Source organism: Polypterus senegalus, chromosome 13 (genome assembly GCF_016835505.1).
Source record: "Polypterus senegalus isolate Bchr_013 chromosome 13, ASM1683550v1, whole genome shotgun sequence".
NCBI classification, from domain to species: Eukaryota; Metazoa; Chordata; class Cladistia; order Polypteriformes; family Polypteridae; genus Polypterus; species Polypterus senegalus.
Window position 1 is genome coordinate 2,885,065 of NC_053166.1, and position 19,596 is coordinate 2,904,660.

General features: G+C 55.9%; 1 protein-coding gene across 1 annotated transcript in view; it reads left to right on the forward strand.

The window, feature by feature from the left end:
* cacna1ba (calcium channel, voltage-dependent, N type, alpha 1B subunit, a) overlaps window positions 1-19,596 on the forward strand; it is a 65,909-nt gene that overhangs the window by 44,429 nt on the left and 1,884 nt on the right. Inside the window, exons 19-50 of the mRNA XM_039775812.1 lie at window positions 108-170; window positions 808-1,479; window positions 1,586-1,782; window positions 1,872-1,998; window positions 2,455-2,584; window positions 2,659-2,718; window positions 2,806-2,912; window positions 3,249-3,260; window positions 3,689-3,709; window positions 5,050-5,146; window positions 5,255-5,415; window positions 5,495-5,632; window positions 5,707-5,908; window positions 6,455-6,619; window positions 6,747-6,857; window positions 7,334-7,417; window positions 7,615-7,620; window positions 8,822-8,938; window positions 9,029-9,094; window positions 9,173-9,264; window positions 9,433-9,583; window positions 9,744-9,871; window positions 10,526-10,622; window positions 16,152-16,257; window positions 16,966-17,073; window positions 17,360-17,493; window positions 17,576-17,685; window positions 17,783-17,903; window positions 17,982-18,092; window positions 18,638-18,673; window positions 18,795-19,011; window positions 19,230-19,462. Coding sequence (XP_039631746.1) covers window positions 108-170; window positions 808-1,479; window positions 1,586-1,782; window positions 1,872-1,998; window positions 2,455-2,584; window positions 2,659-2,718; window positions 2,806-2,912; window positions 3,249-3,260; window positions 3,689-3,709; window positions 5,050-5,146; window positions 5,255-5,415; window positions 5,495-5,632; window positions 5,707-5,908; window positions 6,455-6,619; window positions 6,747-6,857; window positions 7,334-7,417; window positions 7,615-7,620; window positions 8,822-8,938; window positions 9,029-9,094; window positions 9,173-9,264; window positions 9,433-9,583; window positions 9,744-9,871; window positions 10,526-10,622; window positions 16,152-16,257; window positions 16,966-17,073; window positions 17,360-17,493; window positions 17,576-17,685; window positions 17,783-17,903; window positions 17,982-18,092; window positions 18,638-18,673; window positions 18,795-19,011; window positions 19,230-19,462 — 4,180 coding nt within the window. The remainder of the gene's footprint in view (window positions 1-107; window positions 171-807; window positions 1,480-1,585; window positions 1,783-1,871; window positions 1,999-2,454; window positions 2,585-2,658; window positions 2,719-2,805; window positions 2,913-3,248; window positions 3,261-3,688; window positions 3,710-5,049; window positions 5,147-5,254; window positions 5,416-5,494; window positions 5,633-5,706; window positions 5,909-6,454; window positions 6,620-6,746; window positions 6,858-7,333; window positions 7,418-7,614; window positions 7,621-8,821; window positions 8,939-9,028; window positions 9,095-9,172; window positions 9,265-9,432; window positions 9,584-9,743; window positions 9,872-10,525; window positions 10,623-16,151; window positions 16,258-16,965; window positions 17,074-17,359; window positions 17,494-17,575; window positions 17,686-17,782; window positions 17,904-17,981; window positions 18,093-18,637; window positions 18,674-18,794; window positions 19,012-19,229; window positions 19,463-19,596) is intronic.

Here is a 19,596-nt window from a genome sequence, read left to right on the forward strand (position 1 = left end):
GGTGCCCGCCGGGAGGCTCAGGACCATTTGCTGGCGCTGCCATCTGTTTGATCTCTACCCAGATTTTTTTTTTTTTTGTCTCATTGTTTTTTTTTTTGCATGTGCAGTTTTGTAAAGCAAACTCGAGGTGCTGTTTCTCGCAGTTCGTCAATCTCCAGCGTTAAATCACCGTGAGTTGGATCTGTTAATTTACTAAGTCATCCTCATGCCATGTGCAGTGCCCTCTGTGTGGCGGGCATCGTCTGTGAACATCAGCTCATCTCTGTGTCTCCCCACGATGACTGTGCTTGTGTGTCCGTGTCTGTTAGCCTGGTCACCAGCTGCCCTACTTACTTATGCCAGTGGTCCACAGGGTCGGTGCCACGCCGGACTGGCTCTCATGTCGCTTCACAGCTCGCCGCTAGTGTTGGCTGTCTGTGCTTCTGCCCCCCGTGACCTGGTTGCTGGATGGACGGACCGACTGACCCTCTGCCTTTGACTTCTCCATCTGATCACTGACTCTTCCTCCTTTGTGACCACACGCTCATTTCTCCGGATTCGATCCGTACCCCCAGCCAAACCTTCCTTACGCCAGCTTTTCCCAAATGACTTGCCATGTATCTGGATGGCTGTCATGTGTTTTGCCTTTCTTCTTTACTCTTCTGCTTCTGGGGGCCTGGCTGCTGAAGGGTCCACCCATTTCACTTCATTTTGGGGAGCGGAGTTGTACTGTCAGGGTCACATGGGCATCTCCATCCAGTGGCAACGGTGGCACAGCCATCACTGCCAGGCCCTGTTGATGCTGACACGCGTCCTTCCTTTTTTCAGAAAGGAGCAGCACAAGTCCATGAAGATGATGTCTGTGTGGGAGCAGCGGACCTCCAAGATCCGACAGCAGAACCTGCGCGCCAGCTGTGAGGCGCTATACAGCGAGCTGGAGCCGGAGGAACGTCTGCGCCTCTCCTCCATGCTGCACATCCGACCCGACATGAAAACGCATCTGGACCGCCCTCTGGTGGTGGAGCCCCGCGACGAACTGCACAACAGCGTCGACAACGATGCTCAGCCAGCCGACCTTCCGCCTCCGCCAGACGGCCAGCAACCGGCCCCCCGCAAGCACCACCACCACCGGGACAAAAGCGGAGATCCGCTGGCACCCGACAACACCAATGGCAAGCACCGGTCGCACCACGGCAGGAGCAAAGAGCACGAGGGCAAAGGGGAGCGCAGCAGAAGTCGAGAAGGAGGGAAGAGGCACCACCACCAGGGGGCACCGGAGGAAGGCGGCGGCGACAAGGAGCATCGGCGCCACCGCTCTCACCGCCACGTCAAGGAGGGCAACGGCGCCCTGAATAACGGGGCGGCCAAGAGCGAGAAGCGCACCAGACACAACCGTTCGGGTGAAAACGGAGAGCGGCCCGAGAAGAGGCACAAGCACCGCGGCAAGGCTCTGTCAACCTACGAGGACAACTGTGACAAGGACGGAGAGCGCCGGGCAAAGTAAGGGGGCCTTGGCAGCAATTGGCACACTCCACGCCACTGTCCACTTGACTCCTTTCTTTCTTTCTTTTCCTTCTTTCTTTTTTTCTTTTTCCACTCTTACCAGAGAGAGGCAAGCCAAGCCAGAGAGCGTCACCCAGGAGGGCACGGCACCGCAGCAGTTAGGGAGTCTGGAGCCAGTGGACGAGAAGCCTGAGGACTCGGACAACCAGAGTAACATGACGGGCACGGCGGGCACCACCAATAGCATTGCCATTCCGGTCACCGTCACTGCTCCGCCAGGGGAGACCACTGTCATTGCTAGTCAGTACCATTGGGGGGCGCTACGGGGTGGGGGAGTCTCGCAAAGCGTCCGTATGCCGCCCTCCAATCACGGCCTGCTTCTGCTTCAGTTAACAGCGTCGACTTCTCGGCTCCGCCGCCCACGGAAGAGAAGAAGAACCTGGAAGACATGAGCAGCAAAGGGCCGCGGCACATCCTGCCCTACAGCTCCATGTTTGTGTTCAGCCCCACCAACCCGTAAGTAGGGAGGGGGCACCAATCTGTGGAATTTGTGTACAAATTGAAATGTGAGTGTGTGTGTCCACATGTGTGTGCATGTGTGTCTACGTGAGTGTGAGTGTGTGTGTCCATATGTTTTGTACACGTGTGTATGTGTGTCTATGTGTGTTTGTCCACGTGTGTGTTCACGAGTGTGTGTGTGTCCATGAGTGTGTGTTGGGGTCCAGAAAGCGCATCACTCTGTTTCAGTGAGTGTGTGTGTGTGTGTCCACGTGCAGCAGCTGTCTCTCTCTGTCTTTGTGTGTGTGTGTGTGTGTGTTCACATCATCATGTCTACGTGTGCACGAGTGTGTGTGTCTACATTGGCGTGTCTGTGTGTTTCTGTGTAATTCTGTTCACGCGTCCCTCCGTGTGCGTCTTCGATGGCCCAGGGCGCCGCTCCGTCACTCCATGGGTGTCCTTGTTCTCTCCCAGGGTTCGAAGGCTGTGCCACTACGTCGTCAATCTGCGCTACTTTGAGATGTGCATCCTGGTGGTCATCGCGATGAGCAGCATCGCCCTGGCTGCAGAAGACCCTGTGCAGGCGGACACACCCAGGAACAACGTAAGTGTCCCGGGACCCCTTGAGGGCCCTCTGGCGCGCTGTTCCTCCGTTGAACTTCGTGTTTGTCTCGGCAGGTCCTTAAGTACCTGGACTACATCTTCACTGGCGTGTTCACCTTTGAGATGGTCATCAAGGTCAGTGGCATGGGTCCGGGAGGGGGTGGGGTTGCTGTTTGGCCAGCGTAATGGCCTCTCATCTGCTGCATGTCTCCACTTTTCCAGATGATCGATTTGGGTTTGCTCCTCCACCCGGGGTCGTATTTCCGTGACCTGTGGAACATTCTGGACTTCATCGTGGTCAGCGGTGCTCTGGTCGCCTTTGCCTTTTCGTAAGTGATGCAGTGGCCCATTCAGTCCCACAAGTGCATTCTGGGGTGTCATTGTGGTCACAGTCCGGCTGCCCCAGGGGTTAGATGAACTACTGCAGAAGATGTTGAGTGGGACGGGGTGGTCTGGGGTGGTGGATGTCTGGACTCGTATGGCACTGCGCTTCGGGCTCAGCTGAGTTCAAATGGTGGTGTGCCATAGCCACTGGATCTGTTTCATGGGGAGGCGGGGCCTGGTGCTGGACGACAATTTGACTAATCACGTGACCTCTTGCTCTGTTTGTTTGTTTGTCTGTTTGTTTGTTTTTTGTTTTGTTTTTTTTGCCCGGATCTTTCCAGAAGCTTCATTGGGTAAAGCACTGGCATCATCGTCTCTGTTGTTCTGTGAATGTTGATGCACGCCGGCTCTGCGCCCCTCTGCCACCACTGTGGGGACGCGTGGCCCGTCCGTGCATCTCACGCTCATCTGACTGCCCGTCTGCTTGTCTGTCTGCGTCTTTCTCACTCGGGGGGCTCATTTCTAAAAGCACTTTGTCCATCTGTCCGTCAAACTGTCCATCCATCAGTCCATCCGTCCGTCTGTCTGTGTGCTGAGAAGGAGCCACGTGGCTCTGGGGCCTGAAATGGGTTGCTCTTCTAACCCGAGACTTGCATGAACGACATCCTCGTGGAGCCCGTGGGGTGGGCGTCTCTTCAGCTGTCCTGAGGGTACTGGGGGTCCTGTATATTTCATGTCAGTGACAGGTAACTTGTCTGTTTTTCTTACCTGCACTCACTAGATCGCACCAAGGCGTTACCAGGTGGGGTATCACCCTGTGACACTCGTCTTCTCTGCCTTTGCAATCTGCCCTGGCCACCACCATGCTGTTTCACCTGCAGAGTGGCACTGCCACCGCCTTCCTTTCCAGTCCCCCCCCTTAGTGCCTCACCTTCGTACTCCCCTGGAAAGAAAGCTCCACAGTCGAGAGCAAGAAGGAGAAACAGCTGCCGGGGCCTCATTGCAAAAGCCGTCTGTTCCTGTGTCCTCCACTCGGCCATCTGTGCATGCCACACTAACGGGGAGCGCAAAAGCATGGCGCGCCTGCATGACTCGTCCTGCCATTCCAGTCCCTGTCCGTCCATCGTTGGGCTCTGGCCACACGTCAGGGTCTGCTATCCAGCACGCAGCGGAGTCTCTGCAGTCCCCTGGCACAGCTGACCAGCATCTGGGCACCGCACTCCCTCTCTGGAGCAGACGATGCCCAGACGGCTCATGCCAGTTCTCCTTTTTTTGAAATGTACGAGTTCCCTTCGTGACTCCTCTCCTCTTCTATTCGATCTTGACCATGGTGGGATTTGCCCGGTCACATCAGTGGCAATGGATCTGGGTGCCACCCATAGCACTATTTTGAGTTGGCGTTTCTGGAGTCCGTAATAAGCGGCCTTTCTCATGACGCTCCTTCAGGCTGTGCCAGTCCCTTAAGGCATACCGCACACAGCGGGCACCCCACACCATCTCACCAGGTCTCAGGCCCTCTTTGCTTTTGATTCTGGTAGAGTTCTTACGATGACTGCCCTTTAGTTGGAGACCATCTGCCCAGTGGCAGGCACTGGTGCCTTCCTGTGGCACTGGGCAGTTCTCGATTGATGGAGCAGAAGCACTGCAGCCAACAGGTCAGAAAAGCTAATCAGTGTGACGAGTATGGCAGCTTGAACTGGCACCTGAGCCGGCACTGCCACACGCATCAAGTAGAGCATCACTGTGAATGAGGGCACTCGCCATTCCCATTGAGGGTTGGGCCCAGTCGCCTACCAGCTGACAGGTCTTGGCTGGTCTTCTGCATGCATTAACAGTGCCATGTAAGACGGTGCCCTTACATGCGCATGCTTACCGCCCAGAGAGCCACACGGTGTCCGGCAAACTCTGCCCTGAGTGCCAGTGGATGGCTGCCAACCCTGCCTCTTTCCCCAACGTCTCTCCCGCACCGGCCTGCACTCTCAGTCAGGCTTGCTGGTTCAACGTTTGGCCTCTGTGGCTCCGGCTGGCATCGCCAACCGCTGTGCCACATGACACTTGGCACTCACCTGTCCGCTGCTGGACACTCATTATGGATGTGGGCCAGTGGGTCTGTCTTGGCTTACCAGTTCTTCTTCTCTGCAGAGGAAGCAAAGGCAAAGACATCAACACCATCAAGTCTCTGCGAGTCCTCCGCGTCCTGCGGCCCCTCAAGACCATCAAGAGGCTCCCCAAGCTGAAGGTGCGGCGTGCTGTGACCAGTGTGTGACCAGTGTGTGTGTGACCAGTGTGTGTTTGTGTGACCAGTGTGTGGGTGTGCGCTCTGACGACGTGCCCCTTGTGTGCCCAGGCGGTCTTCGACTGTGTGGTGAACTCGCTCAAGAACGTCCTGAACATCCTCATTGTCTACATGCTCTTCATGTTCATCTTCGCTGTCATCGCAGTCCAGCTCTTCAAGGGCCGCTTTTTCTTCTGCACGGACGAGTCCAAGGAGCTGGAGAAGGACTGCAGGTAGCCCTCCCTCGCTTGCGTGTGGTCTTAGCCCCCCGGGGTCCTTGCGCTGCGTCCTTCTGATGCTTTTGTCTTTTAGGGGTGAATTTCTGGATTATGAGAAGGGGAATGTGGAGGCGAAGCCCCGCGAGTGGAGGAAGTACGATTTTCACTATGACAACGTGCTGTGGGCCCTGTTGACCCTCTTCACCGTGTCCACTGGAGAGGGCTGGCCAACGTGAGTATTGGGTGAGCGAGCGTGCCAGGTGAGCAGCGCCGTAGGTGACTCTGTGTCTCTTGTGCTCCGTGCAGGGTCTTGAAGCACTCTGTGGACGCCACCTATGAGGATCAGGGACCGAGTCCCGGCTATCGCATGGAGATGTCCATCTTCTATGTGGTCTACTTTGTGGTCTTTCCCTTCTTCTTTGTCAATATCTTTGTGGCCCTCATCATCATCACTTTTCAAGAGCAAGGAGACAAAGTGATGTCGGAGTGCAGCTTGGAGAAGAACGAGGTAGGAAGGCGATGATGTCAGGACAGGGGGCTATGACTTGGTCTTGATGGGGGGTACTGCCCCGTTTGCAGAGTTCTCCTATTGCCCTCCACAATGTGACAGTTTCTGTGTGACCCAGATTGGGACTGGTGACTGGCACTTAGCTGGCGAATATGTGTGGGTGGGTGGAGCTAACGTCTAACCCTGGTATCCTCCTGGAGGGATGGGGTGGGCTTAAAGGATAAGGTCGTCATCATCGTTAGGGCCCGTGGGTAGGAATATGAATACGACTTGCTGTAGAAAGAGAAAGGTGACGGGTTACAATCAGTGAAGAATGGATGATAGGAGGGGGACTGAGCCATAAAGGGACAGACACTAGAATGTGGGACAGGAGGGGCCGAGAAACTTCATACAGTAAAGTAAAGGAAAGTGTGGGGGCGTGGCCACGTGCAGAACGGGCGGGGCCAACACGTGTGCTGATGTCTGAGTGACAGGAAGAGTCGGCTGGCGGAGCGAGGGTCCCACCAAAGTGCTTCTCTTTCTAATCGCCCCGTTTGCGTTTTGCAGCGAGCCTGCATCGACTTCACCATCGGGGCCAAACCTCTGACTCGCTTCATGCCTCAGAACAAGCAAGCCTTCCAGTACAAGATGTGGAAGTTCGTGGTGTCGCCCCCGTTTGAGTACTTCATCATGACGATGATCGCGCTTAACACCGTCGTGCTGATGATGAAGGTATGGCACACCCAGTGCCAGCTCCCTGCTTTGATTGGACTTGGTGAACCGGGCTGGGTGGTTGGTGGCGGAGTGCCCTGGCGGCATGATGATTCCGTGTCATTTCTCCATCTTTTTAACCTTCCAGTTCCACGGAGCTCCAGAAATCTACGAGTCCATGCTGAAGCACCTGAACATCGTCTTCACGGCTCTCTTCTCCCTGGAGTGTATCCTGAAGATCATCGCGTTTGGTGCCCTGGTAGGTGGCTCCGTCTTTGGCGCGCGCTCTTGCTGCCAGTCGCCACGCACCTTCCCGAGGGGCCGGGGACAGCGGTAATTGAGTCTGTCGTTTTCAGCACAGCGCTCTGGCAGGCGGCCAGCGCTTGTCCCTTGGATTTCTCGCCCCAGAACTTGAGGCAGAGACGGAGATGTAATCCAAGGAGACGCGCGCACATGCCCAGGACTCGCTCGCTTCACGCTGCATGCTGTCCTGTCCGGCTGTTGGATGAATGGGCAGACTGACTGGCAGTTCGGGGTCACAGGGCTGGCCGGTCCAGTCACGCATGCCTGCCCAGATGAGCGCCACTGCTTCACAGTGGTGGCCATCTTGTCACCCTGACAGACACTGCTGCTCTCGGGCTGACGGACAGGTCGGCAGCCTGTCCCGATAAGGTGGCCGCTTTTCTCGGTGACAGTGTGAAAGTGTCACCTATCATGGTGTCTTCTTTTGAACAGAACTACCTGAAGGATGCCTGGAACGTCTTTGACTTTGTTACGGTGCTGGGAAGTATCACGGACATCGTGGTCACCGAAATCATTGTGAGTAGCACTGAGGGTCGTGCCAGGAGTTGTAGTGTGGCTAAGAAGTGGCCCTTAGGGTCCCCCATGTCCCTCGCTGATGTTTTTTCTTTTTTCCCCCGCTTTGCTCCTCCCTGTTTGGGTCGATTCCATCAAAACCATCCTCTGCGGACGTGGACGCCGTGGCCCACTTGACTGGTGGCATCATTTCCACACAGACAGCGGTAAGTGGCACTGGTGTGCTGTCCTCTGAGTGCCTTGGCCGCTCCTTGGTGTGCACAGTCGCTCTTTATTTCAAATGCATACATCACTCCACACTTAGTACCCCATAATGACAAAGTGAAGGCGCGTTGTCAGCGAGGTTGGCAAATGTATTACGACCCTTTGCTGTCACCCCACACTGCTGTTATCACCCTTGAGATCTTTCTAGGACTTGAATGGAGACCACCTGTGGCAAAACGAGATGGCTGGACATTGTTTAGGAAGGCACCTGGGTATGGGGGGGGGGTCCCACAACTCACATGGCATGCCAGGGCAACGGGGTCAAACCATCTGTACAGCTCTGAGAGTCCCCAGGAGCACACCGGCCTCAAGAATCATGAGCTGGCAGAGACGTTTGGAACCACCGGGGCAAATTAAGTAACCGGGCAAGAAGAGCCCAGTGGTCACTTTAACAGCTTCAGGGCTTCTCTGCTGAGAAGGAGGACAGTCAGGTATTGCAGAGAAGGACTCTGAGAGAAGGTTCTGGTCTGGTGAGACAAAGTGAAACTCTCTGAGCAGAACTGCAAGGACCTGGCACTGCTCATCACCCACCTGATGCCATCCATATGGTGAAATGCCACGCAGTGGGCACCTGGAGTCTGGTCAGAATCGAGGCAGGAGTGAGTGCAGCCAAATACTGAGAGGTCCTTGAAGTAAACCTGCATAGAGAGACCTGAAGATGGCAGTTCACAGACGCTTCCCACCCTAATCTAATGGAGCTGGAGAGGATCTGCCCAAATCCTGGTGTGCAAAGCTTGTAGAGACTTACCCCAGAAGACTTAGAAGCTGGAACTGCCACCGAGGGGCTTCTACAAAGAACTGAAAGAAGGGATGGGGGGATTTCGAGTTGCAAACGTTTCTGAGCAGGTTTTCACTTTGTCAGTACGAGTTATGGAGTGTAGATTGATGGGCCAAAAGTGAAGGGGTCTTCTTAGTAGGGGGTGTCGTACCCTGTTAGCCAGAATGGATGCAGTGAGAAGTCGAGCACGATGACCCCTTTTATTGTTCTAAGTGAACAGATTACAGTATGCCAGCCTTTGTGGCAGCTTCAGGCAGAATGAAGAAGGGGCCTGAGTTGCAATTAAAGGGGTCATTTTGCCCGGCGTGTCTCTCTTGTACCCTCACCCTTACTAAGTCACCCGATGCCTGCTCTTCTCTCCACAGAATAAACTAATCAACCTGAGCTTCCTGAGACTCTTCCGGGCGGCTCGCCTCATTAAACTTCTTCGTCAAGGCTACACAATCCGCATTCTGCTGTGGACGTTTGTCCAGTCTTTCAAGGTGGGCTCGAGGAGCTGGTGACGCCTTCTCTGGGACTGGCGGGGGCCGACTGACCCAGCGTCTTCTTTTTTTTTTTTTTTTTTTTTACAGGCCTTGCCCTACGTCTGCCTGCTCATTGCTATGCTCTTCTTCATATACGCCATCATTGGAATGCAGGTGAGGCACAGGGCACTCAGCTGGCACTTCCCGCCGTTTTGGGTCAGGGCCTCACTTGCCCCCCATCCTTGTTTTCAGGTCTTTGGCAACATTGAGCTGAACGACGAGACGGCCATTAACAGGCACAACAACTTCCGGACGTTTTTCCAGGCTCTGATGCTGCTGTTCAGGTGAGAGGGTGGAGGAACGCCAGGAAGACCCTAATGCCAGTAACGGTATCCGGGTCCAGGCCCTGCCCATTTGGGTGGTGATGTTCACTAAAGGGTCCTGCTCTATAGGGTAAAGATCAGTCAGCTGACTACAAGCCAATAGAAACGTGTGCCATTCTCTCTTGTCAGGAGCGCCACAGGTGAAGCGTGGCATGAGATCATGCTGGCATGTCTGGCCAACCGCATGTGTGACCGGAATTCGGGCTCACACGGCAAAGAGTGTGGCAGCGAGTTTGCTTATTTCTACTTCGTTTCCTTCATCTTCCTCTGCTCCTTCCTGGTAAGACGGCCCTGTGATGGATGGGCATGCAGATGGGCACAGATGGCCACTGGAGCCCGAGCATTTGTGATACTTGACTGTGCTCGAGTCCAGGGCGCCTTGTGATGCCAGGAGTGGGCACTGGGTCACCGTCTCTTGTACTCTTGCCCCCCACCCCCAGATGCTGAATCTCTTTGTCGCTGTCATCATGGACAACTTTGAGTACCTCACGCGAGACTCGTCGATCCTGGGACCTCACCATCTGGACGAGTTTATTCGGGTGTGGGCGGACTACGACCCCGCAGCCTGGTATGTGTCCATCCTGTGCTGGCCAGGGCAGAGCCTCTGTCTGTCCGGTGCGCTTTTGTAATGTCTTCTGCAGGTTAGGGCCGGGGTCTCGCTGTTAAAGACCACTGGAGGATGTTTCATTCCTGGATGTTTGCCTCCTCCTCTTCCTCCTTGTCTTGCGGTCGGTCACCTGTGATGGGCACAGCAGTTGCCCGCTCCTCTCCCTGAAGAGTGGTCAGCAGCCTCTTAGCTTTATATAGTGCCTTTCATAGACTATGAGAAGGCTCGGCACAGTAGTGGCCGCAGAGTGAGATTGTGTGGGGGGCCGGCTCAGAGGGTCCCAGGCAGAGCCGATTCCACAGTGAGGTTACCCTCCAGGGCCCAAGTGCTTAGTCAGCGGTTGTTCATTGCCCCCCCCATGTGGTAGGTATCTTTGAGTTAAGGGGGTCTGGTTTCCAGTAGCTGCTCTGCTTCTCTAGTCTGCTGAGGAGGGGTGGTGGTCTTGGGTGTGCAGGGTGGGCCGCTGCAGTCAGGTTCTCTTCTCTCTCTCTTGTTGACTCCGCGTGTTTCTGTTGAGAGGCCGGCAGCTGCTGTACTTGTGGACGGAGGGGTCAGCAGCTGCTGGCCGCCGCTCTCCCTGGATGTCCTCTAACTCCTCGCCGTGTTCTTTTTCAGCGGCCGCATTCATTATAAGGACATGTACAATTTGTTACGTGTCATCTCGCCGCCCCTCGGCTTAGGAAAGAAGTGCCCTAACAGGGTCGCCTATAAGGTTTGAAAGCCTCAGCTGCCTCGGAATGAGTGGCCACGTAGTGGCTGGCACGGCCGGGCTTGTGGGCAATTGCATCGAAGCAGAAAAAAAGCCTTCTGGGTCATTGATTGGCAAGTTGGCATTCGGTCCGCACGGGCCTTTACCCATCTTGGGGGTCTGGGTTAGAAGAAGAAGTCTTTGTTTCTGCCTTCCAGACAATTGCCCCCAGATGCCTCCCTCTGGCATGTGAAGCAAGGCATCTGAACCCGAGCAGGCCTGCACCCCCCCACTCCCGCTCACTTGTGTGTCCGCCATTCCCATTGCTTCTGGGAAATCTCACTAACACGGATTTCTCTTCTCTCTCTCCGTTACTCACCCTTCCCCAATCCCACTGTTCATCCCCTCATCCATCCGACTCCACCTGCGCCCATCTTTGTGGTCCTTCCATCTCTCCCAAGCGGGCGCATCACTTACCTCGATATGTATGAGATGCTGAGGCACATGTCTCCACCTTTAGGCCTTGGGAAGAAATGTCCAGCGAGGGTCGCCTACAAGGTAGCTGGACAATCTTGGTGGCCGATTTCTCCACCGCCACGGTGGCTTCTGTGCTCTCTGGTGCTTCTGTCTTCTGCTGTGCTGTCTGTGCCATGACGTCTGTAACAGCGGGCCGTGGGGGGAGGTGGTGGGGGTCTCCCGGTGGCAAGTGATTGACCTGGGATGGGGGTGGGTTTTCTGTTTTCCAGAGATACACAGCTGCTGTCTCCCAGATTCTGTCCTCCTTGCTGGGCTTTCTTTGTCCCTTTGGTGGCTTTGTGTCCTCCTGTGCCTGCTGTATGCCTGGTGACCTCTGCATTCCCCGACGTGTCCATGCTACGCAGTGAAGAGTCCGTCCTCGTGGCCGACAGCCCACCCTAGTCCTGAGTCTGGGGGCGTCATTACACCTTCACAGTCCACAGCTATGTCTTCCCAGTTCAGAAATCCCAAAGTGCAGACGTTACCATCCCAGCTCTGACTTCAGGGATGGCCATCCTGCTCCTAACCCTAACCCTAGGCGCTACATACACAGAGAGAGACAGGGGTGTGAAAGGCGCTATATACATAAACAGAGAGAGGTGTGAAAGGCGCTATATATACAGAGAGACAGGGATGTGAAAGGCGCTATATACACAGAGAGAGGTGTGAAAGGCGCTATATATACAGAGAGACAGGGATGTGAAAGGCGCTATATACACAGAGAGAGGTGTGAAAGGCGCTATATTCATAAACAGTGAGGTGTGAAAGGCGCTATATACATAAACAGAGAGAGGTGTGAAAGGCGCTATATACACAGAGAGAGACAGGGATGTGAAAGGCGCTATATACACAGAGAGAGGTGTGAAAGGCGCTATATACACAGAGACAGGGGTGTGAAAGGCGCTATATACACAGAGAGAGACGGGTGTGAAAGGCGCTATAGAGTACGTAGGAGCAGCAGAGCTCGGTGAAAGTCTCCAGTGCAGTCACAAACGAGAAAGGAATAAACAGAGAGATGAACTGGAAAGCCCCTCCAAACGCACTGTTGCTTTAAGCAGATGATGAAGTCCCCTTTGCCACATCTGACTGTGACCTTTGGCACACACTTGAGGGGTTTGCTGCCAAGTGTGAGGCAGCTGGGATGACGATCAGCACCTCCAAGGCTGAGCTCATGTTTCTCTCTCAGAAAAGGGGGGATTGCTCTCTCCAAGTGAGGGGGCACAGCTGCCCTTAGGAGAGGAGTTTGAGTGTCTCGGGATCTCGTCGATGAGTGACGGCTAAAGGGAGCGGGTGGGAGCCCGGAGCCCTAACCCTAATGCCTCGTATCAATAGATAGATAGATAGATAGATAGATATGTGACGGAGGCGCCACAGGTTGGAAAGGCTCTCCACCACAGATGAATAGGTAGGAGCACACTGTGTCTCTAGACGGCTGTGAAAGGCGCTATACGGTAATCCTTGGATTGTCCTCTGCGCAGACTGCAGTTCAATTCTTACATCCCATTTCATACTCAAGGTTTTTTAGTTCAAAGTGTTTTATAAGAGGAGAAAAAAAAGAAGAAAAGACGTCTGTGTGAGACTCTAATCAGGTGGTGGGCATTAGCAGGGCAGTCCTAACAGCATTATAGGCCCCCCGGGCAAAGCAGTGCAGTGGGGCCCCTACCTACACAACCACTCTGCCAGTCACAACATACATAGATTAGCATGGGGCACCTATGCTTCTGGGGCCCCTGAGCAGCTGCCCAGTGTGCCCATGCTTTAAAATGGCCCTGGGTGGCAGCACAAAACACCACTAAAGTGAAACCAGAAAAGAAGAGCAGAGGTGGGTAATGACTGGCAAATCCGTGAAAGGTACCACTGGTCTGCGCACGTGTGATCTGCGGAAAGCAGCAGGGAAATGCAGCTGCAAAGTAGCCAAGTCAACAAAGTGGGCAGTGCCAGCACCGTGATACCTGAGCGTGGATTCCATTTAATTAGACAGACTGGCACCATACTGTATAATACCCGTGAAGCAGAGGGCAGCACAGCACCCATTGCAGTACAAGCAGCTGTCGTAACATGCAGAGCCCGGTGACCTTTGAGTCCCACCGACATGCCACTGACGTGCTGAACTTCATGTTATTAAATTGATGGCGGTGCCCACTTGCCCACTCCCACTTCGACCTTGTGCTCCTGAACGTGAAATTCCTGATTAACAGGCAGTTAAAATCCTCGTCTTTGTTACCGTAATGGCGTCATCTTCACAGATTGGTGGTCCCGGTGGTCCGTGGTGCTGCCTTCTCCTTCAGATAACAACACTCGCTACTAAGGCTACCGATTTCCATCTTAAGCACATTTCAAGGCTGCGTCCGTTACTGTCTGGTGCTGCAGCTGGTGCTGCTTTTGTCACCTCGCGACTTGACTCTTTGGTATCCCGTCTTCGAGTCCAAATAAGTGACAACCTGTTGAGCAGCTGGAGTGGCCACCCCTTAGGGGCGCATCACCCCAACACTTGTAAAACCACGTTGGCCACCCGTGCCCATCGGTATTCAACCCAAACTCCTCCTTTTAGTTTCTGAAGCTCTTCATGGGCGTCTTTAATCTGCTCCGTCCCTCTTCGCACTCCTCTCCATCATGCAGACTGCGCAGGGTGGGTGACAGGGACCTTGGGGCTCACTTTCTGTTTTTAATTCTAGATGTCTCGTTTCAATGTGGCTTCTTGTCACTTGGACGTTTGCTGTGCCCTGGGTACCTTGAAAGGCTCTTCTCAGTAAAGTGTATTCTTCTTCTTCTGGAGTGGGTGATTAGGTGGCACCACAAACCAAGTGAGGAGTCGCTCAGCTCCTTCTCAACACGCCAATGGCTCCTTTGCCAGCACTAAGCCAAATGTGAGGTTGGCTGACATGGAAGTCCAGTGGACCCCCAGCTATGGTTAGGACCCCCAGCCCGTGTCCTGTGCTTGTTGGTTTCAGGCGTCGCACTGCTGGCTTCTTCCACTTTCGTGATCCTAAGACCAACTACTGATGTCATTTAATGGGCGCCATTCTCAGCACTCGAGGTCACCTTACACAGAGGTAGACAGCAGTAAAAAAAACACATGAAATAACAATAAAGGCATAACAAGGGTTCAGTCTGAGGACATGTGGTAGGGGGTCCGGCTGATGCAGGGCTGTGACAGGGAGGTGCCAGCGTCCCTCAGGGCAGAGCCCGGTGTGGGTTATGACAAGTGGAACTGCAGGGGACTGAGGGGACATGTGAGAGAGAGAGAGAGGGGGGCGTGTGCACCGAATGGGACCCGAGGGCAGCGGGTGACACCTCAGCACCACACTGTAGGTGACAGTAGGGGGTTTATTATGGTGGCCATAGGGACATCTTTAAATGTGTGTAGATGGGGAGAGAGCAGGGTGGACACAGTCAGAGGGGGCTTTCTAGGAGCTGTAGACGTGTTTTAGGGGCATCACAATAATGTCAAGTGGGCATTCGGGCATCGGCCAGTACTGGCAGGACGTGTTCCGGAGGTGAAGGAAGGGTTAGTTACGTGGGCAGAACAAGAGGGGCTGCCGTCTGCAATGAGCCCCCCGGCTCTTAAGCTGGGATGAAGATGGAAGAGCCTCGGCAAGCGTCGATTTAGCTGGAGGAGGAGATCAGGAGTCGTCCATAACTTGACACCGTGGAGAGAACATCTGGGGGGACAAACGGAGTTAGGGCTAAGTGGGCAGATAAACTGAAACTGGATGCCATGGTGCCCAATTCTGGCCAATAGAAAGATGAGGAGCGACCCCAACACCGAGACCGCGTCACTACTGCACTCTGGGACTCGCACAAACTGCCCAAGGCCACAGTGTCACATGTCACATGCGGAGAAGATGGCCGACAGTCACTGAGGTTATTGGGGTCCAAACCAGATTTTGTATTTTCAGAGGCCGTTCTTCATGAGAGGGGGGCCGTGCCTGTGGCATTTGTCAGATATCTGCGGGCACGGGCTCCAGCTGACAGGTGGGATTTCATCCTAAGCTCGGTGACACGTTGTGCGTTTTGACTACTCGTGCCCCCCCTCTCTCGGCTCCATTTAGTTGCACCTTCTTAGTTCGGAAGTCCTTGTTGATTCGTTCCCAGTGTTCGGGGTCTTCCCACTCCCCGCGATGACATTCCCAGCTGCTAATGTTCCATGTGACTTCAGTGGGGTCCCTCGGCGCATTTCCTGTTTTCTCTCCTCACAGTTCAGCTCCGTGTTCTCCTCCTGACCCTTCGTCACGTTTTTTTCCCACAATTCCCACGTTGTCCTCGGAGCGGCTCGTCTCTCGTTAATCGCATTCCCATCTCCTAATTGTCCAAATGAGTTCACATCCCTAGCGCAGCCTTCCGCTGAGGTCAGGGGGTCCCATTCCCAGCTCCTCCTCCTCTTCCTCACAGTCCCAGCACACCTTCTTTAAAAGCCATTTCAGCGAGGCTCTTGGTGCCACCCCCCAGCTGCGACTCGAGACCCCCATTGGCCCCGCTGTCCCTCCAGGCCGGACTCTTCCTCTCCTCTTGTGACTTGTCATGCTCTGTGTGTTCTTTCTCTTTCTGTCTCCCGAGGTCTCAGTGCCCCTCTCAGTGGGTCTCTGTTTCCGTTTCTCCATCTGCTCATGAAGCGGTCTTAGCGTGGCACTCCCTGGCATCAGTAAGGCCGTTTCGTGTCCCCTCCCCTTGGCCTTTGCTCTCCTTCACGGTCATGTCGAAGGCTTTTGTGTGCCAACCAGCAGACCGCATGGTGGCAGTGGAGGTGGCCAAGTGTGCCAGGCCTGTCACCCTACTGCCATGCTGCTTAAGAACAAGGGTGGGCTAAGGGAGGGGGGTAGGGGGGGTCGGTCAGTTTGCTCATCAGATGATTTTGTCACTTATGCCCTTTAGGCTGACGCCATGTCCCCAGGCACAGACTGTGTGTTGGCATGCCGTCAGGCCTTTTGGTACGTCCAGACTGTGGTGACTGGCGTTGTTGGCACACACAAGGCTTCCTGCTGCACTTGGTGCTCCCAGCACTGCGCCCTCTGACTCTCCCTGTGCTCCTTCCCTCAGCGCCTGGTAAAGATGAACATGCCCATAGCGGAGGACAACTCTGTGCACTTCACGTCCACTCTGACAGCTCTCATCCGCACCGCCCTGGAGATCAAGCTGGCATCAGGTATTTGTAAATTGCCACCTGCTTGCCCTCTGCTCTGCTAATTTCCAGCTTTCTGCCCCCCTCTCCCCTTCCCCCTTTTGGTCCCGTCTTTTGATTTGGTTTTTTTCTCGCCCTTAAACGTTCTCCTTCTTCCTCCTTGTAAAGTTCCTCCTCTTCTTCTCCTTTGTGTGAGGCAGAGCGGCACCCACGTCTGCCCCTTTAGCGCCTGCTGCTGAGATGGCAAGGTGAAGATGGAGCCGAGTGAGCAGGTGCCCCCCACTGTAACGCTGCCCTCTGCTGGTCACTTGCTCTTTATCCCGGGCGATCAGTGACATCGGGAGGTGACGCGCCTCACTCTGGGGTCACACAACCTTAAGCACTGTGCCACCCTCTCTGCCCATTCTTGCTCCTTCTGTGGGGCCAGCAGCTTGGACCTTACAGGCCACCGACCTTGGTGCCATTTGAGAAGTGGCCGTGGTTACCTGCAGACTGCCACACGGACCCCTGAACCCACCCCCTCCAAAAGGCGCCAGGTCAAATGCCATGCGTGGAGTGCCCCCTTCAGTGCTCCTCGTAGGGTCCGTCCAGTCTTGGACAGGTGGCGGGACCACGTCGATTCCTAGCACCTTGGCGATGGCCCACTGGCCATGCTTGGGGTCTCTTCACATCAGTGCCCACCCGCCTTGCCTCGGTGAGATGTCTGATGCCCGCTCCTCCATTTCTCCTCAGGAGTAGCAAACCAGCAGCGTTCAGATGCCGAACTCAGGAAGGAGATCAGCACCGTCTGGCCAAACCTGTCTCAGAAGACGCTGGACCTGCTTGTGCCCCCTCACAGACGTAAGTAAAGCGGGTGGCTGCCATCTGCCTGACCCTGCCAGGAGTCGGAGGCCTCCGTTAGACTGGACGTTCGCTGGCGAGGCCCCCGGCTTCCCCTGGACTGTAGGGGGTCCACGCTGCCCTCTTACATCCCAGTAGTGGCCTTCATCTTACGTGCCCACCGTCCTCGGAGCTGCAGGTGCCCAGGTGATGGGCCCATCGCAGTGTCTTGTCACTCCTGGCCCTGTGGTGGACCTGCACACCTGATGTCGGGTGTCGTTCACGTTACTCTTTTGTCCCCTCGTAGCGAACGAGCTGACGGTGGGCAAGGTGTACGCTGCCCTGATGATCTTTGATTACTACAAACAGAACCGGAGCAAGCGGGTTCAGCAGCAACAGCAGCAGCAGCAGCAGCAGGCGCCCCCCGGTGGGCTCTCGCAGGTAGGGCGTCGTTCTGTGAGCTTGGTGGGCAGCCCTGGTAACGCGTGGTGCTGTGCTGAGCTCCTCCAATGTTGCCCTGCAGAGCAAGGTTGGCGCCCTCTTCAAGCCAATGCTGCCCTTGGCTCTGATGCAAGTCCAGGACCCCACCCTGAAGCCCGTTGGAGCCGTCCCCCTCAACAATGGCGGTGCGATGTGAGTGCGGTCGTCGTGCCACGTGCCAGCGGGTGTTTACTGGCCTTGTGGTGGGCTCACCTCTCTCTGTCTGTCTGTCTCTCTCTCTGTCTCTCAGTCCCAGCCCACAGTCTCCTCCAGGTGCCCCGGACAGCACACAGGGGGCAGCACGCCGCAGCGCCAAGAAGCCAGTAGAGCGTGGGCGCTCGGAAGAAACGCCAGGTAGCACCAGTGCCCAGGTAGGCCAGTGGATCGGGAGGGCGTACAGAGAAGGTGGGCCGCGGCGGAGCCTGAACCTCGTGCCTTTTACTGTCCAGGAGTCCGTGGAGATGAAGAAGATGGAGCCGGGTACTAGTGGGCACCAGCAGCCAGTACTGGAGAACCAGGGCCGTGCCGCTTCGATGCCCCGCCTCAACACGGAGAGCCAGGTGAGCTGCCCCTCTTCTGCTAGTCGGCTCATGTAACGGTCGCTGAGGTCGGCTTGGCAAAGGCACCCACCACGAGTGCCCGGCGGTCCGATGAGGCATTTTGACGGATCGTCCTGACGTCGGCGGCTTCAAGTCCAAGCCACGGGGTTGAAGGGGTAGCAGGGCTCTGACCACCCTGTCACGTGTGGCCCACCGGCCAGCTCGGGTGGTCCGTCCAAACGGTCAGCCCGTGGCACGTTGGGCCCAAGCCCCAGACGGGCTGTAGGAGTTGCGTCGGCCGAGGGGCCCGTGCCAGCTGGTCCAGAGTTTCCAGGCGGTGTGAAGCCCACCCTGTGGTGTCTCAGACCCCCTTTGTCTGTCTCACTGTCTCCCTCTGTTTTCTCAGGTGCTTCTTCATCTTGTTCATTGTCTAACGATGTCCTTCATGTCTTGTCTCGCTCTGCTCCCCCATCTTGTCTCCCGCTTGACCCCACCCATCCCATCGCCCACCCGATGTCCTCCATGGCTGCTTTCCATGTGTCCCGTGTGGCTGTGAATGTTGACAGAAGAGCAGGCCACGAGCGCCGGGGAGCTCCCTAGCCGTATGTACCCGCTGACCTCTGTCGCCCGTCTCGTGCGGCCAGCAGCAGTAGAGCCCACCCGGTCAGAGGGGCACGTCCGCCCCCGTCTCTCACCCGCCTCTGTCTTGTGCTCCCACTGCAGCCCATTCCGGACTCGAGCCCCATGAAGAGGTCCGTGTCCACCCTGACTCCGCAGCGGGCACAGGAGGTCAGCCTGAAGGACTACTCCCTGCAGCGGGCGGCACCTGACCGCGCCCACCATCACCACCATCACCACCGCTGCCACCGCCGGAAGGACAGAGAGAGGAAGCAGCACTCGTCAGAGAAGTCGCCGACCCGCCAGGCCAGCACGGACGCAGGTCAGCAGGGAGGGTGAGGGTGAGGGTGAGGGTGGGCTTCAGCTATCCGAGCCAAGAGACAGTCTTTGTTCTGTGCCCCCCCCGACAGAGCTGTGCTGCGTGGTGGTGGGGGCATCATGCCCAGTCGTGGGCTGGTGGCTGCTGATCCCGACAGGTGCCACCTGCCTGATTTCCAGTCCGCGTCTCAGCGTTTCTCCTTTTCGACCCCCCCAATTCAGGTACGCCAGGTGACCCCAGTTCCTCGGCAGTCCCAGGTGGACAGATGGCACGAGACAGGGGGCGCGAGAGGGGCCGCTCACACGAGAGGAAGCACCACTCGTGTTCATCCGAGAAGCAGCGGTACTACTCGTGTGACCGCTACAGCAGTCGGGACTACGCCAGGCCAAAGTCCAACAACCCCAGCCGGGCGGCGTCTCCGAGTGACGGGCACGAGGCCCACCTGAACAGACAGGTGAGGGGGGAAGGGGCCGATTCACTGACGGGTGACGAGCAGGAGAATAGTGGGTGACAGCTGTGTGACGGGTGACGAGCAGGAAGACAATGGGAGAGGTGAGGACAGAGAAGGGGACAGTGGGAGGGAAGAGC